This window comes from Herpailurus yagouaroundi, unplaced genomic scaffold, assembly GCF_014898765.1.
Source record: "Herpailurus yagouaroundi ecotype Mexico unplaced genomic scaffold, PumYag 203, whole genome shotgun sequence".
Lineage (NCBI taxonomy): Eukaryota > Metazoa > Chordata > Mammalia > Carnivora > Felidae > Herpailurus > Herpailurus yagouaroundi.
Window position 1 is genome coordinate 23,771,288 of NW_024412434.1, and position 18,030 is coordinate 23,789,317.

At 40.9% G+C, this 18,030-nt stretch overlaps 1 protein-coding gene across 7 annotated transcripts in view; it reads left to right on the top strand.

The window, feature by feature from the left end:
- The window catches only part of USP6NL (USP6 N-terminal like), a 247,803-nt gene that overhangs the window by 191,188 nt on the left and 38,585 nt on the right, over positions 1-18,030 (top strand). For all 7 annotated transcript variants that reach the window (XR_005783445.1, XM_040451465.1, XM_040451464.1 and 4 more), the window contains 7 exons: positions 4,638-4,747; positions 7,422-7,470; positions 8,996-9,116; positions 12,246-12,340; positions 13,235-13,300; positions 13,395-13,494; positions 16,415-16,567. Coding sequence is in view for 6 of the 7 variants with exons in the window: in XM_040451465.1 (XP_040307399.1) it covers positions 4,638-4,747; positions 7,422-7,470; positions 8,996-9,116; positions 12,246-12,340; positions 13,235-13,300; positions 13,395-13,494; positions 16,415-16,567 (694 nt within the window). In the remaining variant the exon portion in view is untranslated. The remainder of the gene's footprint in view (positions 1-4,637; positions 4,748-7,421; positions 7,471-8,995; positions 9,117-12,245; positions 12,341-13,234; positions 13,301-13,394; positions 13,495-16,414; positions 16,568-18,030) is intronic.

Genomic DNA, 18,030 nt, shown 5'->3' on the forward strand with positions numbered 1-18,030 from the left:
GTGTGTGTGTGTGTGTGTGTGTGTGTGTGTGTGTGTGTGTGTGTGTGTAAAATTTTACCAAGATGAAAGATAAAAAAAATGGTTAATTTTAAAGAGTTACTTACTTTGTGTGTCTGAAACATTTTTTAAATTCGCTATTTGGGCCCTACCCGGACTATGGGTTTATGTCTTAGGATTTTAGAGTTTCAAATTATTTTAGCCTGTTGATAAGATAATTTGCTTTTAGTACCATAGTTTTAGAGCCAGTATTGAAAGTGATGTCTGAGAAAACATACAGAATGTAACCCCAGCCCCTAGAACAGTGTGCCTGGCTACGTAGTAGTGCTCATTAAATTTTGGTTGAGTTAATGAGAGAACACAGTTCCTCTTCCTTCACCTGCTCCATTTGTTTCCTTGGGCTGCCACAGAGTGCCACAAACTGAGTGGCTCAGCACAGCGGCAGTGTCTTCTGTCTCACTTCTGGAGGAGAGAAGTCTGACGTCAGGGTGTTGGTGGGCCCAGCGTTTCTCTTCAGGCTCGGGGACACTCCTTCCTGCCCCCTCCTCGCTGCGGGGATTGCCGGTGCCCCCCCGGGCACGCGTGGGCCCGCAGCCACATCCCTCGTCTCCGCCTCGTCTTCACGTGGCCTTCTCCCTGTGCGCATCTGTGTGTCCCACCTGATAAGGACGCCAGGTACTGGAATTGGGGTCCATCCCAATCCAGAATGGTCTCATCTTAACTTGATGACATTTGCAAAGACCCTAATCCCCAAATCAGGTCACATTTCCAGGTTCTGGATAGATGTGAATTTGGGGAGGGGGCCCTGTTCGACCCAGCACAGGTACTGGTAGCAGCACTGTGCTTTCAGTTCCTTTTAGACCTTTTCTCTGTGGCATAAAATGATCCGGGCACTGGTTCACACGAGAGATCCATTCAGTACGTGCCAGTTGTACGATAGCAACCACAAAGGAAATGACTGGCCCGTCAGTACTTCCATCCTTTTCCAACACTGCCATCAGTTCCTCTTTTGACTCTCTGAGTTTTCCCGGCATCATTATTTGATCTTCTTCCTTTCCCATTCCTTCCTACTCTCCCTTCTCCAAAGATGGTATGAACTGCCCTCTTCAGGTTGGAACTTCACTAGGAGTCGAACTGCTGAGATTTTTCTCAGGTGGGTGAGATGGTCCCTGGCTCCTGAGCTGGCGCTCTTGTCTACCACTTCCTCCTATTCTTTTAGTTGCACCTCAGTGTCATCCGCCTCTCTTGTGTCCCTGATTGGTCTCACTGCCGGCGGTTCAGTCCGTCGCGGTTAACTGCCTCACCTACGGCCTTCTCAGCCTCACCTACAGGCGCCATAATCTTGTTGGCCGAACACACAGGGATATCCCGAGTTTGCACGTAAGTGCTTTCCGCCGTTCTTCCACCTTCAGGTTTATAGGGTCATTAGATCCGATTTCTTTGAAATGAAATGTGTGTTTTGTATTATTGTTGACACTCCTGGGTCTCAGCCACCCAGTTCCAGAGATAACCAAGAAGCTGCTTTCCCTCCTTGCACTGAGGTAAGAAATATGCTTGATTTCCTGTGTTCTGTTGTGTGTAAACAGGCAATGACATCATCTTTCTGACCCGTTACTTTTTTTTACTACTTAACTGGGATTTGCTTCTGTCTTGAGGCCATTTTATGTTGGATTTCCTTGTCCTATAGAGAAAGTAATACTATAGACATATTTGCGTGTTTTTCTGCCTTTGAACTATTTTATCATGTCCTATCAAACATTTCTTTCTGTCTTTAGACTTCTCAGTTTTTGCCAGGAGGCCTGTAGAATGATAATTGAAACCTCTTTACTTGCCCATTACCTTAAAAAAAATTAAAGAACAAATATGAACAGATTATCATTTTTGAACTAAATTTTGGTATCAACTTTTATCAGTGATAGTATACAATAACATTTTAGTGGTCATGTGATTCTAATACAGTACTGTAAATATCTTCCTCTGTATTTAGGACTTTGAAGTAGACCATGGTTACTCATCATGATTTTAAAAGCTACAGAAACTGCCATTCTCCGAGCTCCTGCCTCAGAACCCAAGAGTACACATAGTCATGAAACACTTAACACATACACTCATATTCCGGATAGCCTACTTCTTTCTACTTTTAGCTGAAGTCGAGAATTAGCAGTTGTGTTTTTATATGTGTTCGTTGGAGTTAAGACAGATATAGATAGATATAGATATATACACCAGTACATGGTAAATGAGTCAGTTATAATAGCGTATGTAGATGCTTAATTATACTTAAGCATGGTTAAGTATAGATTAGTATAAATTTTAATCTCTTATCTAGTTAAACTTGGGAGATTAAATATATTCACTTAGCTCCCTTCCTCCCTGAAATGCCACTAAACTGACAGCAGTTTTTGAAAAAGCAAGCCCGCAAGGAATATGAAAATGGAAGAGAGAATGCTGCCAATTTTTGGAAACCAGAATTCAGACAAACATTTAATAAACTTAGCAGACCCGGGAAAATGAAATCCTAGGCTGGCTGTGGGAGATGGGAGATGCAACCTGATTTATATCTCAGAGTCTCCAGAAGGCTTGGTAGTTGCCAACTCCAGGTACCTCTGGGAGTAGAAGGGAAGCCGAAAACAGTGGAAGCGGTTCAGAGTCCGGTGGCAGAAGCAGTGAGACCCCCGAGGTCCCTCTGCAGCCCTGGCTCGAGGCTGAGGTCTACCGTTTGGAGAGAGTGAACCAGAGGCCTCTGGACTGGAGAGGACACACACGTTGCGGAGGGTGGGGCCGCTGTGACCAGGGCACAGAAGAGTACATGTCCTGCACTGGGGGCGTCCCAGCCTCTCCCCCTGTACTCCCTGAACGTTGGCAGCCACGTGCTTGGCTTCCCGGCAGGAGCCCAGAAGACACTTCTCTGGGGGACTTGCCCAGCCCCAGAAAATACACCCAGACGTACTGGCTTCAGGGGAACCCCCCAGTGGAGCTGCCCAGCCACGTCACTCTACAGTGACGACACGGTGGTGAAGCCCCACCTCCGCACACAGAGCTTTCCATCAGCTTCTAGTGTTGTACTTTTAAATAGAAGCAGACAACGAAATACCTCTCTTCATTTGAGGAAAGGAGCTAACATGAAAGACACATGAGAACAAATGGAAAAAAAAAACTTGTAAGAAACAGACTATACGGCAAGAAGAAAACTTAAAAAAAAACAACAACCCATCACAGACATCTTCAGAGGGATTGGAATAGATGTTACATCCATAAAGCAAGTACAGGATGCTATTAAAAGGAATCTTTGAGAACAACAGAGAGTTATTAATTACAAAAAATCAAAATAGAACTGAAAGATTTTAGAGAAGTTTGAGAATAACAATTGAAGGAGTTTTCCAGAAAGATGATAAAGTCAAAGAGATGGAAAGTAATAGAGAAAATATAAGAAAATTAACTGACAGCCCAGGAGATCCCACACTGTGATAGCAAGAGTTCCAGAAAGAGAAAATGGGAATGCGGCAGGAAGGTTTGAGGAAATCGACACAGGAGTTACTGAAGAAATTACTCAGAACTGAGAGATGGGAGTCCGAGTTGTTAAGATTGAAAAGATCTGTCAAGTGCCCAACCCCGTGGATAAAAATAGATACAAATCAAGCACAGAAATGTAAAGTTTCAGAATGTGGAGAGAAAACTGCTTACAAGCTTCTAGAGAGAAAAAGATTTCATACAAAGAAACCAGAATTAGAGTTGCAACACCGGAAGCTCTAGAAGACAGTAAAGGCAGTGCCTTTTGAGCAGAAGTAGTTTCCAGCTTAGAATTCTAAAACAGCCAGACAGTTAAGTAAGGAGGTAGAATTATCAGACATTCAGAGTTTCAAAAAAATTTGCCTTCCGTACACCCTCCACAGGAGCTACTGGAGGATGTGCCCCTCCAGGACAAGGGAATAAACCAAGAAAGAAGAAGATGTGAGACCCAGGACACAGGGGACCCAAGCGAAGGATGGCCCAGCTGAGGGTGAAAGGGACACCCCCACACCCCAGCTGTGCAGCACATCCTGAGGTCCGGGAGCCCAAGGCTGGAGCTGGACAGGAGGCTGTGGCAGAACACCCGCAAGAAGTGGAAATGGGAGAGTACCTTTTCCCCTGCAGCAGCACCAGAGGAGATCAGTGTGGCTTCAAGTGAGTTTGGGATTGGATTAGCAGCAAGCAAACAGAAAATGAAGCAAATCAAGAAAGAAGGCAATGATTAGCTTGAAGGAAAACAAAACCACTGCGGGAAAGCAACAAGAACTCATAATGGACTGCGTGGCCCAGCTGTGAAGTGCTTTTACGTAGTCTGAGCAGTGCAAACTCGGAGAAGTTCTTCCTTCAAAATTAAAATCTGTATGGTTAAGATGAATGAGAGAAGGTGGTGGGAAGAGGAGAGGATGGGTGTGAGGGAGACCCCAGTCGGGAGAGGGTGGGGGGGATGGGTGGGAGGGACGCTCTTCATTGTGTGCCTTTTCATATTCATTGGTGAGCCATGGGCGTGGCCTTCCTAAATGAAAACAGCTTTTAAATGAGAATTATGTTTTGATTTATTATTTTAATGAGAATTATTTTCAATAACTGATTTCCATAAAAACATGCTTTCTTCCCCTCTTTTTTCTCTTCAGAAATTAAAGCACAGAGCACGGGGCTGTTCACCTGACATCAGACAAATAGACCTTGACGTCAACCGTACATTTAGGGACCATATTATGTTTAGAGACCGATATGGTGTTAAGTAAGTAAAGTTTGAAATATAAATGGCATTTATAAATAGTGTTTACTAAAGTCTTCATTAACTTAAAACATGAGTAAGCAGAATGTCTTATATGAACTATAATTTTGATGTATGTCCTAAAAGTTTAAGCTCATTTGGTCTGTGTTGTATGAAACTTAGGATCTAGGTTAACTGAAATTTTTTAACCTTTGACATAGTAGATGCCATACAGTTGGTAAGGAGTCATTTTATGATCCAAGAATGGTTAAAAATACAGTAGCTACTTTTATTACAATCTTAGTAAAGAAATTTGAGATTGTGTTACTTTTTTTTTTTTTTTTAATTTTTTTTTTTCAACGTTTATTTATTTTTGGGACAGAGAGAGACAGAGCATGAACGGGGGAGGGGCAGAGAGAGAGGGAGACACAGAATCGGAAACAGGCTCCAGGCTCTGAGCCATCAGCCCAGAGCCCGATGCGGGGCTCGAACTCACGGAGCACGAGATCGTGACCTGGCTGAAGTCGGACGCTTAACCGACTGCGCCACCCAGGCGCCCCGAGATTGTGTTACTTTTTGAGAACCATGTCAGTGACAAATAGATCCCTATAAATTTGACCCCAAAGCATAGCTGAAACAAAAAAAGAGGAATGGATGAATGAATGAGTACTACCGTTTACAAATGAGAGGGATAGTTTTGATGACCTCAGGATCAGGTAGAGTTCAACAAAAGAAACAGAAACCCGGTGAGAGGTGTGTATTCAGAGATTTATTGAGAGGAGTTGGTTTATACAGTAGTGGGGGCTGGCGAGGCACGTCCTCTGATGGGGAGGCAGGCCATCAGAAAGGACAGGCTGGCACTCGTGAGCACAAGCCGTGCTGCTTTCCACAGAAAGAGCTGCTCCAGGGAAGCCTCACATCGCTCTTAAAACCTTTCAACCGATTGAGGGGCGCCTGGGTGGCGCAGTCGGTTAAGCGTCCGACTTCAGCCAGGTCACGATCTCGCGGTCCGGGAGTTCGAGCCCCGCGTCGGGCTCTGGGCGGATGGCTCAGAGCCTGGAGCCTGTTTCCGATTCTGTGTCTCCCTCTCTCTCTGCCCCTCCCCCGTTCATGCTCTGTCTCTCTCTGTCCCAAAAATAAATAAAACCTTTCAACCGATTGAATCAGGCCCAGCCAGACTATCTAGGACAATTGCCCCTACTTAAAGTCAGCTGATTATAGATTGTAATCGCATCTACCAAATATACATTCTTTCAGTAACACCTAGGTTAGATTTTGAATAACTGGGAGTTGTAGCTTAACCAAGGTGACACATAAACCTGACTGTGACCGTGTATCCTTGTCGACTCAGTTTCCGAATACAGATAAATACAAGGCCATACTTTTGCCTAATGCGATTTTGCCTAGGACTGAAACTATGCTAGTCCTTACCCCACAAGAGGATGCAAAGTCTTCGGTGATGGTTACTCTTTTGCTTTGATATTCTGAAACCTAAATACTGCGATACGAAGTTAATTATTACTAATATATCTAATATAGCTAATACATTAGATGAAAAGGGAAAAGGAAGGAGGAAAACAAAAATATTTTTAAAATATATATGTTTATGTATACACCCACACACACACACACACACACACACACACCCCCACCCACCCACACACACACACACACACACACTCATGCCAAAATAAGAAATGCTCAGAACAGTGATAACGGTCATTTCTGTGGCTGGGCATGTGGTGGTGGCTGGGTTCCACTACACATTTCATATTCCCTTTGTCCTCTGCAAGTACCTCAGCTGGTAGTGGTTCTCTACCTGGTGGGATGACCTAAGTTTTAATTCGGGACCATTAGCAGTCCTGCCTGAATTAGATTGCTGTATTTTTCCATTGACTTCAATCGCAAGGTTTGGTTATACTAAGAGACCCCCTGAGTATTCTCCTGTGTTCTGGACATAGTCTTCCTTACATCCATTGTGTAGTAGCAACTCAGTTTCTCTTTAGTAGCCAGGATCAACCCCTCCAACCAGTACAGTCAGCCTCCTTTGCCTGGTGATTCAGAGGCTTGAGGAGCCCAAAGTGGCTGGGTGGCAATCTCAACTACCAGATCAGTGGGATCACTCCTAGACCAGCAGCGCTTAAGGCTGATGGAATGGGAAGCAAACATTTTGCTAGTGGACTACTAGGGATCGTAGTGGGTTGAGCCATCCCCATTTCTGCTGCTTGAATCTTGGAACCCAGTTCCTGGCTGTGGGACAGATAGCACCATGTAGTGGGGGCTTATTGAGAGCACATACAGCTTCCCACGTGATGTGGCCCCAGCCCTGCACGGTATTGTACTGAGCTGGCACTGTAATAGGCTTCGCAAGGCCTCCATAGTTCTGTGAAGCTGGCTGCTCCCATGTGGTTGTTTTTGTAGTGAGAATAGTTCAGTGAAGGATGGCAACAAGTTTGAGAGACTGTGAAGCCCTTTGTGTTTTTTGGTGCAAATTTTATCAGAATGAATGTCATCTAACCTTGAATTTAGACTGTATAGATTATCGTTCACCTTTGAGCTGGGGGTCATTTCTTTATTACAACAGTGATTTTGTCTGGATGATCTGTTTTGAGGCAAACTGTTTATTTGTTTAAGTTTGTGTTTTTAAAAATAGGTGAAATAAGTAAATTGTGTTTAATATAAATTCTCTTTTCTCTAGGCAACAATCCCTATTCCATGTTCTTGCTGCATATTCTATTTATAACACGGTAAGTTGGAGCACACCCACCCACAGCTCTTTGGGTTGTATTCTGAGGAACTGGAGGAACTCTTGGGGCTCTCCCTGCCTCTGTGGGTCTTTTCAAGGCTCCTCTGGTGACCCTGGGGTCTTAGAACAGAGCCACTTTGAAGTGGGAAAAACCACCGCATGCCAGTGAATCTCTCGTTTTCCCCTCTTTCTCTGGATTGTTTTGTTGTTTTGTGATGTTGTTTGTCTTGTTTTTATTTTACACAGTAGCGCTGAGAATGAGCAGGGCTAGAAGTTTAGGGAGTCAGTGGGCAGATTAATTTTTGCTTGACCCTTGAACATTCCTCACCACCCCTGGGACCGAGGTTGCCTTTCAGGGTATGGACCTACTTGCCAAGCCCAGGAGCAGGCTAAAGTAAACTTTTTGGTAATGGAACATGTTGTTCTTAACGTATTTATAACTCAGGGGAAGATAATAATTTGGGGAAAGATAAATTAGTGTTGAACCTAATGTGGATGTTAAATAAATGCTTGTTGACTGGGTTCTGAGGAGGACAACCTTGAACCTTGGGTGTGTAATTTCTATTACAGTAAAGCGTTTCAGTTATGAGAAAGTTCAAGCTAGGACAAGTTAAAGAGTTTATTAAAGGCCATTTCATAGAAATGAAGCAATGGTTGGGCCTCATGGAATTTGGAGCTGGACAGTGAGAGTGAGAAGACTTCACTGAGAAAGAGAGCTATACTCTCTGTCTTTTCCACTCTGAGGCCATGTGGTAACTCTGATTATCTCTGTAAACTGTTTGTCCCACTATCTCTGTCCAGATTCCTTTCTTTGCCTACTTTTCACTTTTCCCATGGCTAAAATAGCACCCACAGAATGGTCGACATGACCATTCTTTGAAATTGCATTCCACCATCTGATTACAGATCTCCTGGAGAGAGTATGGGATTAGTCAGTGCAGCCGATTAACTGTTCCCCTGGGGTCAGGTGACCTCTTCTACTCCAGCAGCTTTGGTTCATGTGGCACAAACATGAAGCCCTAAGGCCCCATCGTAAGCAGGGAGTATGGGGAGAGTAGGCAATTCTCAGAGAAGGGACAGAGACTGGTTGGGTATCCCAGAATGTGTCTATATAAAGGCCTGGAAATCCAGAGGAAAAGAGACAGCAACCTGGAAACTGTAGGAGGAGAGAAATTTGCCAGCATTTGAACAAAGAGGGGGAGTATTGAACTGAGAATCATACATACAAAGGAAAAATAAACCTAGCACTCTTTACAGAAGGTATAATGGTATTGAATAGGAGATAATAAAAATACATGCAGCTTTAGACTTTGTCCACACTTCTACATTCATTCTTGAATACAAATTTATTCTTTTATAGCATATAGTTCAGTGTTGTAAAAATTGTAGTCTTTCTCTGTAGAATTGCCCATTCTTTAATGTGTTTAAGCATTTTCTGATTATTTTGTAGGGCAGGTTTTTATATGTGTATATCCATGTGATTTGATCTTAAAACCCCCAGTTTCTTTGTTCTCATTTGTCTTCAGGAAGTTGGATACTGTCAGGGGATGAGCCAGATCACAGCTTTGCTCCTTATGTATATGAATGAAGAAGATGCCTTCTGGGCCCTGGTCAAACTATTCTCAGGCCCCAAACATGCCATGCATGGTAAGAAAACCCCAGAGTTTACACAAAACAATAAACAGGGAAGGGAGAAAAAGGTAAATTAAAACAAAGTCAAACTTTGGGAGATGCTTGTTAGGGTTAAGGACAAAAAGTTAATGTCTGGGAGTTTGTTCGGTTAATTAGTGTTTGTGAGTCATTTCTTATTTCCTCCTTCTTTATTGAACTTTGCTAAACATTTCTGTTCACGTTTATCTCTGTTGTGTTTGCCTCAAGGTATACTGTTGGCATTCTGAAATTCTCTCCTCACTTGCCCCCAGTCAGAAGAAGCTAATTTAGGTTTGGAGGAATTTAGGAGGAGCTGTGTTACCGGGAGAAATAAAAGATGCCTTTTGACCAGAACTTTCAGACTGTCATGCAGTTCTCATTTCAGTGAGATGTGTGCTTTGCTTCTTGTAGCCATAAAATTGATTCCCTTTTACAATAAAAGGCTGCTGATGACTTGCTGCGGGTACTTTGTTATTTAATATCTCAAAACTTGCATGAGTTTTTGGTTCTCAGGTTAGAAGATTGTTTTTAATAACCTTTTTCCTAAATCTGCCAAGCATATACAAGAGATTTTGGAGAGTTTGTATTGCAACTTCTCTTGGAAGTAAAAGTGCCATTTGCCCATATAATGCAAAATTATGTTCCCAGTGCCATCCATGATAATACCAAATTAAAAACATTTTTGACATGAATCCCTCTAAGAAATGGATCATCTAAGTTCCATTTGTGAGTAAGCTTGATGTGGTGAGGAACCTGCCACATGTTGAAAGTGATATTTTAGCATTTTCAGAATTATGACTATAGCTTATTAAATCTCACGTTCTTACCATGTGGTTTCTATGGAGGTATTTTGTGGTGTGTGTGTGTGTGCGCGCGCGCGTGTGCATGTGGTCATCTCCCTCAGTTTTCCTAGGGAATCTTTTTTTTTTTTTTTTTTTTTTTTAATGACCACTACTATTACTACTTCTACCGCTGATAACTGTTTCTGGACACTTTGTATCCCATCAGTAGACTCCAAAAGTAAGAGGTAAGATACAGCATTTTGAACTGCCATCCAACACACAGTCATTTGAAAAGGCATCTTGAAGAAAAACAACTGTCCCTTATCCATCTTTATTTTGACTGGCATTGCTCCTCTGTGCTGAAGTGCAGAGGCATGTGCAGAGGCATACTCAGGAGTATGTAATCACGTGGAAGACTGCCCAAGTTCAGGGAGGTCCTTTCTTTCAAACATACCCGATAGTTTACTTTCACCAGTTGTCACCAGTCTAATCTGTAAAGTAACATTCTTACTATCCTAACGTTTGCATTTATTGTGCAGCTTAGGTCATTATCGTGGGTAAGTTTATACTTAGAGATATTTGCTTCTAGGTCTGCAGATGGAATTTTATAACTAAAGGTTGCCTCGGTTCTTTGCAAATCCTGTATGAGAGTGATGTCACTTAGAAATGTATAGAATAAAGTGAGGGCTGAAGAAAATGAGATTTTAAAACACCAAGTCCGGGATATCACTAACAAGTGAGGAAATGTTAGCTATCTTAGCATCCTTGAGCTAGTGTTTATTACTGAGGGGCATTGCCTTTTTCAAAATGAGACCTTTTCTTGAAATTCTTCCAATTCCCATTCTTATCAAATTGACCAGGAAAGTGGCACAGATACAGATTTTTTTTTTTTTTTTATGACATAATTTCCCTGGAAAATGTTACTATGGGAGGCATAGAATCTCTATCTCTGGAAATTTTTACAAATACCTTAGAAAACTGAAAATTAGTTAACAAATAGGCCTTCCCCAAAGATTATAAAGCAGTGTTTCCCAAAAGCATGTCTCTTGCGTTCTTGGAGAAACACAGTTTTAATTTTTGGAAACAGATGTTCTGTGGGGGGGAAAAAAAAGGTGGACTCTAAGATCAACTAAGTCTGGCAGAGAGAGCTAAACAAAGTTTCTTTAGTTTATAAAACATGTTAGTAGCATTAGGAAGCTCTTATGTATCATGAATATGCAACAAGGGTTCCTATAACACAAGGTCCTTCCTCTGGATTCTTTTTTAAAAACAGAGCACAGCTATTAACATCCTTCAAAGTTACAGAAAGCCCAGACTGGAAATAACTAATGGGAGAAATGATGCATCTGTTGAGGATACTTCCTTTCTAATGCATTGTGTAGAGTATCTGAAAGGAAACTTGTAAATAAATATACATGTAGGGTTCCATGAGATAAATACACAAAATCAGTACTAATTCACCATTTACGATTTGTTACTTCCTAGAAATCTTACAGATTATATTGTGTAATCAGATGGGATAAACTACAACGTTAGATAGAATGTCGATCATATAGTGCCAGAATGTCTTAGATGATGTCAAATATCACTTACAGAAAGGATTAAAAGTGATAAAAACTTTGGAAGCACAATATTAATGAAGTTGTTAGAGTAGGACTGACAAAAGTAATGTTTGTTATGTAGGATATTGACAGTAAAATAAAATGATAAGTCCTTAAGACTAGAATAACCTATAAAAAATTTGTACATTTAAACCACAAGGGACTCTTAAATCCAGAGAGCAAACTAAGGGTTCCTCAAGGGGTATCGGGTGGTTGATGGGCTATGTGGGTGAGGGGCTGTAATGAGTGCACTTGTTGGGATGAGCACTGGGTGTTGTATGTAAGTGATGAATCACTAAATTCTACTCCTGAAACCGTTGTTACACCATATGTTAACTAACTTGATTTTACGTAAAATTTAAAAAAAAAGAAATGTTTAAAAATTTGCACATTTAAGATATGCTTTAAGATACTTCAGGAGAACAGATAATCCTGATAAATGGCTTCAGTTCATTTTTCATCTTTTCTTAATTTCTAAGTTTCCCTTTTAATTCAGAAATATTGTCCTCTTTTATATTTTTACAAGGTTATAAGAGATCTCTGGCAAACAACTGCTAGACCACAAGTTTCATTACCCAGAGCTCATACACGATTATTTCCTTGGTGGGGAGGACAAATATCTCACTAACTCCTGGATTTTTGTTGTTGCTGACAGTTAAAAATGAAAACAATGTGTTGTATTTTAAAAGAGGGGTTTTTGTTGTTACTGTTTATGAAAAACTGTTTTTATGTTTGTATTCTAGGCTTTTTTGTTCAAGGTTTTCCTAAACTCTTGAGATTTCAAGAACATCATGAAAAAATACTGAATAAATTTCTATCCAAGCTTAAGCAACACTTGGTAGGTAGATACGACTTTGACTTACACCCACTTATACCAGGAATGAAGCTAGAGGAATTGAGTGCAGCCTTTGGTCCCAATTACTTGATTGATTTGCAGTGTTGTCCAGTTCCTTTCCTATGCACTTGTCATTGCCAGGTGTTTGAAGAGCATGAGATTTGTGAAATTTAATTGTTGTTTATGTTTATTTTTGAAGGAGAGAGAGACAGAGTGTGAGTAGGGGAGGGGCAGAAAGAGAGGGAGACCCAGAATCTGAAGCAGGCTCCAGGCTCCAAGCACAGAGCCTGACACGGGCCTTGAACTCACGAGCCACGAGATCATGACCTGAGCCAAAGTCAGACACTCAACTGACTTGAGCCACCCAAACGCCCAATATTTGTGAAATCGAGTACTGATGAACCATCACAGCCCTAACTCATAGAATCAAACCACTTCTTTGCAGATGATATATACAAATAATATAGTTTTTAAAGATATATGATTTTTAAAGATTTGATTTTAAAGATATATGCTTTTTTATGGCACCAAAAGTACTTTAAGGCTCATACAGACATCCTTAGTGAACCATATATATACTCTACTATAAAACACGATGAGTTAGTGAAGCAGAGATAGTTCACGGTAAAATGTGTTCTAGAGAATCAAAATGTATTACAGTCCTGTATGCGAAGGATTTATTCTTAAGGTGATTTCCAAAAGTGAAATTGAGGGAGAAAGAGAGGAATTACGAAGAGAAAAAAACTAGAAATACTCTAGCATGAAAAAGATTTGGAATGAAACGGTTTTATGTTTAGTTTTGACAGCTACCTCCCAACAACCTTCCTGACTTTTAGTATTAGATTGTCATATTTCATTTGCTGCAATCCAGAAATTTGAAGTCTTTGTTTTTTTCAGGATTCTCAAGAAATCTACACAAGTTTTTACACAATGAAATGGTTTTTTCAATGTTTCCTTGATCGTGTGAGTATTTGTTTACAAAACCCAATCGTAAAATTATAAATACCAGATGAGGGGTGAGCTGTTAATCTTATCTCTGTTTTGTTTTTAATTATAGACTCCCTTTACACTAAACCTCAGAATATGGGATATCTACATCTTTGAAGGAGAACGAGTTCTTACCGCTATGTCTTATACAATCTTAAAATTACACAAAAGTAAGAAAATGTTTAAGTATAAGGATTTCACGAAAATCAAGGCTTGATTTAACTCTGATTTCTCATTCCCCACCCAGTTTCAAATTCCTTTTCTTTTTGTGGTGGATTAAAACATTTCTTGAAAGTTCATGAAGAAGTCACGTTTGGTTGGTAATTGGCTTTCCTTGGTTCTGTCACATGACTAGAAGCTGATTACATTACAAAGGTCTTTGATTTGTTTTTCTGTTTCAGTTTCATTTTCACACTGAAGCAGTGGAACACAGTGTCCCGATTTCACTATTAATATTATTCCAACCAAGTTTTGTTTCCTTATTCCTTTCTTCAGTCTGAATCTCAGGTTTGTAATCAGAGACGAGAGAGACCAAAGAAACCAGGCCCTTAGTTCAAAGGTCTAGAGAGAGGACATTTTCCATCATTGTTTCTTTCATCCAGGAAAAAAGCCTCCAACTCTAAGCTGTAGACCAAAGATGGGGAACCTTCTGCTTATCTCTCTACTTGACCGCATTGTCTCTGGGGCAAGTACAGTCACTGTCTCTAGTTGCACACATGCAACAAGGCTTTAAAAAGTCTTCAGTTGCAGTATTTCAAGGGCTGTATAAATTTGGCATGCTATGCCTTACTTTAGAAATCGAGAAATGAGAGTTTTCTTCATGGATATAAAGAACCTTATTCATCTTTAAGCCTCTGTTCAACCTTTATAGTTATAACTCCTCGTAGTAACTTCTCTTGTAACTGCAGAGAAGAGAGTCACTGGAAAGAACTTCCTAGAGTGCCTCAAGCCTAGGTCTTAAACATACATGGTTTCACCTGTTTTGGTCCTTCTACCCTCTTAGGTTATTTTTGAAAGATTCATCTGTTCAGCCTCCCACCTAAACTATAAGCTAATTGAGTACTTGGGGTCATGTTTTGTAAGTTTTTTTCCCCCTGTTGTGCTTGGCATTGTTCTAAGTACATGTTAGTATTTTAATATAAAATTGTTTGATTGCTTACTTGAAAAACATGACTTCGGATTATCCAAAGTTTAGATACAAATGAGAAGTCCCAATGAAATCAAGTTTGTATTGTTTACTCTGAAAGATAGGGATTCAGAAGTGCTGTGGTTCCTTTCCCTTAAACCCAGTCCTCACTCCTCCAGCTCACACACTGCTGCACTGAGATAACTGTGTCCCGAGACTCAGGGTCTGTCAGAAAGCCACAGGAAATCAGTCTCTCCTACCCCATCCACCCCCTCCCCATCTCATTCCCTCCCCTCCTCTCCTCTCTGTCCTTTCTCTCTCTCTGGATCATGAACTAAGATGTGGAACAAAAGTATACTTTTTATTAAAATTTATATGTATTAGTTTAATGTTTATTAAACAGCAAGAAAATAGAAACATGATGTTCTATTTCTCCATAGCTCTGTTCACCACCTTAAATTATGTTTTATTTGTATGACTTTTTTTTTAAAAAATGTGTGTGTGTTTTTGAGAGAGAGAGAGAGAGAGAGAGAGAGCACAAGCAGGTGAGGGGTAGAAAGAGAAAAGGAGATAGAGAATCCGAAGCAGGCTCCAGGCTCCAGGCTCCAGGCTCCACGCTGTCAGTGTAGAGCCTGACGCGGGGCTTGAATTCACGAACTGTGAAATCATGACCTGAGCCGATGTCAGACGCTTAACCGACTGAGCCACCCAGGCGCCTCTTATTTATTTGACTCTTGCTTCATTTTGGCAAGTGAGAAGTTTCTTTACCCTTGGCAAGTAAACTGGAAGCATAATAATTACTTTATATCCTATCCTATCATTGGGCTAAATAGCTATTGGAAAAAACGTGTCTGCTGCTTTATAGTTTTTTATTAGTTAGGAAGACAGAAGCTCCAGGATTCATGTGAAGTTGCTTCACCAGAAAACTTCAAAAACTGTGTCTGGACACCTGAATTCAGTGACAGCTCCTCTGAGATTTTGTTCTTGTTTTTTTCTTGATTTCCTTAATAATATTTAGAGACGTTGTTATGGGATTATGGGAGGTTTATCACACAGTGGTTTTAAATAGTAAAAAAAAAAATGCAATAACCGAACTGTCCAGTGTTAGAACACTAATTATATAGTACTTATATCCAATGGACTCAAAAGTATAATCAGTTTTTTAAATTGATACATGTGTATACACATCTGCTTGTAGGGCAGTGGCTCTTGGGATCCTAGCTGATTTTTGCTTTCTACTTTGTATCTGAAATTTGAATTTTTTTTAACAAAACTGGTTTCTTACGTAGAAATACAAATAAGATTAATCATCTAGATTTTTTGGAAATTCTGATATAGTAAAAATAGAGACTTGAAATGGGTTTGTGTATGGTAGGTAGAGCTCCATAACAATAAAACAGAAAGCTCTCATGGCATCCTAGTTGGTCTGTGTCTCTAACAAGTACTTGCTCTGGGTTTATATTAACGTCTAAGGTAGGGGTAGTTTTAAATAAACCAACGAAAAGGTATTTGGCAGAATTTACCTTCTGCTGTCTCCCCAGAGTACCTGCTTTTCTCTGTGACTGCTTTAATGTCAGAAAAAGAAAAATGTTTGTTTGTTTGTTTATAGAGAAAGAGAGCATGCGTGGGAGCCTGTGAGTAAGGGGAGGGACAGAGGGAGGGAGAGAGAGAATCCCAAACAGGTACTGCACTGTCAGCACAGAGCCAGATGCAGGGCTTGATCTCATGAACCATGAGATCATTACCTGAGCCAAAGTCAGGAGCCAAATGCTTAACTTACTGAGCCACCCAGGTGCCCCAGAAAATATTTTTATCTTACAGAGTTTCAGTGATTCTTACAATGCTATGTATAAGCTGTATGCTGTGCCCTTTTTGAAAACTACAACCCCAGAATAGAATGCATTATCTTCTCAACCTGAAACAGCTGTTGATGCAGCATTCATGTTTCTCTCATTCTTTCTTAGAACACCTAATGAAACTGTCCATGGAAGAACTTGTAGAATTTCTTCAGGAGACCCTGGCAAAGGATTTTTTCTTTGAAGATGACTTTGTAATAGAGCAACTTCAGATTTCTATGGTAGAACTGAAGCGCGCAAAATTAGACCTCCCAGAACCTGGTAAGAAATACTCAAAACACTTTATATCTAAATCATAATTAAAGTTGGGAAACACGGCGCAATGAACACAAGCCGTTTCTGTTTCCGAACATAAGCATTATGCGTACTTGTGGATGGCAAGCTGCTTATGGCATTATGCTTATTTTAAGAAAAAGCAAATAAACGCATTAATGAAATCCGCCCCTCCTAATAAAATAACTGTACTGTCCCTAGTTAAATTTAGAAGGTTTGGGTGGCAAATAATACTGATCAAGAGTAGTAATCGTGGTGCTTTAACTGAACATAAACAATGACCTTTACTTTCATCACATCATGTTGTAAAACCATAAGTAATAGCAGAGAAGGTAAAAGATCCATTTTGTAGAAGAGGAAATTGATACTGAAATGCTTATGTACAGAGCTACAGAACCAGCAGATGGCATTATTGACCCTGGAGTCCCAAGTTTTCTGACTGCTGATCCAGGATTCCTTGCAGTACATTGCTGTGTGGATAATATATTTTATTTGCTTCTTTCTTTTTTAATTTTTTTAAAAGTTTATTTTTATTTATTTTGAGAGAGACAGCAAGCAGGGGAGGGACAGAGAGAGGGGGAGGCAGAATCCCAAGCAGACTCGGCCCTGTCAGTGCAGAGCCCCATGCGGGGCTCAGACTCAGGAACAGTGAGATCATGACCTGAGCCAAAATCAAGAGTCAGACGCTTCACCGACTGAAATGCCCCTTGATTTATTTTTGAGAGTGAGAGAGACTGAGCGCAAGTGGGGGAGGGGCAGAGGGGGAGGGAGAGGTAGACACAGAATCCGAAGCAGGCTCCAGGCTCCAAGCTGTCAGCACAGAGCCCAATGCAGGGCTCAAACCCATGCCATGAGATTATGACCTGAGCCAAAGTCAGATGCACAACCGACCGAGCCACCCAGGCTCCCCTTATTTGCTTATTTCAGTACAGCTTTCAGCACCTCCTATTAGATTATCTGCAGGGTGCTGTGGCAGAGACCCAACAACTGAAGAGAAAGACGTGGTCCTTGTGTCAAGGTGCACACAGGAGAGACAGAATTTATATAACTGATAACAAATGAAGTGTAAATAAATAGGATAATTGGGGAAGGATCGAAGGAAGGATAGGATGGGAGGCAAGAGAAAAGAAAATGTGGAAATAGGATGGCAGCAAGAGTAACTCAGAGTATTACTTGACAGCGAATGATTTCCTGAGAAAAAGGCATTTTTCGCCCATTTCCTTTCTTGCCTTTGTTGCACTGGAGGGTGTGGTAAGGGAGGAGGGAAGCTGAAGAGCCTGCGTGAGAGGTTGAGGAGTTAATTGGGGTCAGGGGTTATGCCCTCAGGTAGAGTCCGATGGAACATTTCCCAGTCTCTGGGGCACATATTTTGGTGTCTTCTGGATATGTCTGTGCGGATCAGGCAGACACACATTCATGGAAGGCGCATCTTTCTCCATTTGGTGAAAACC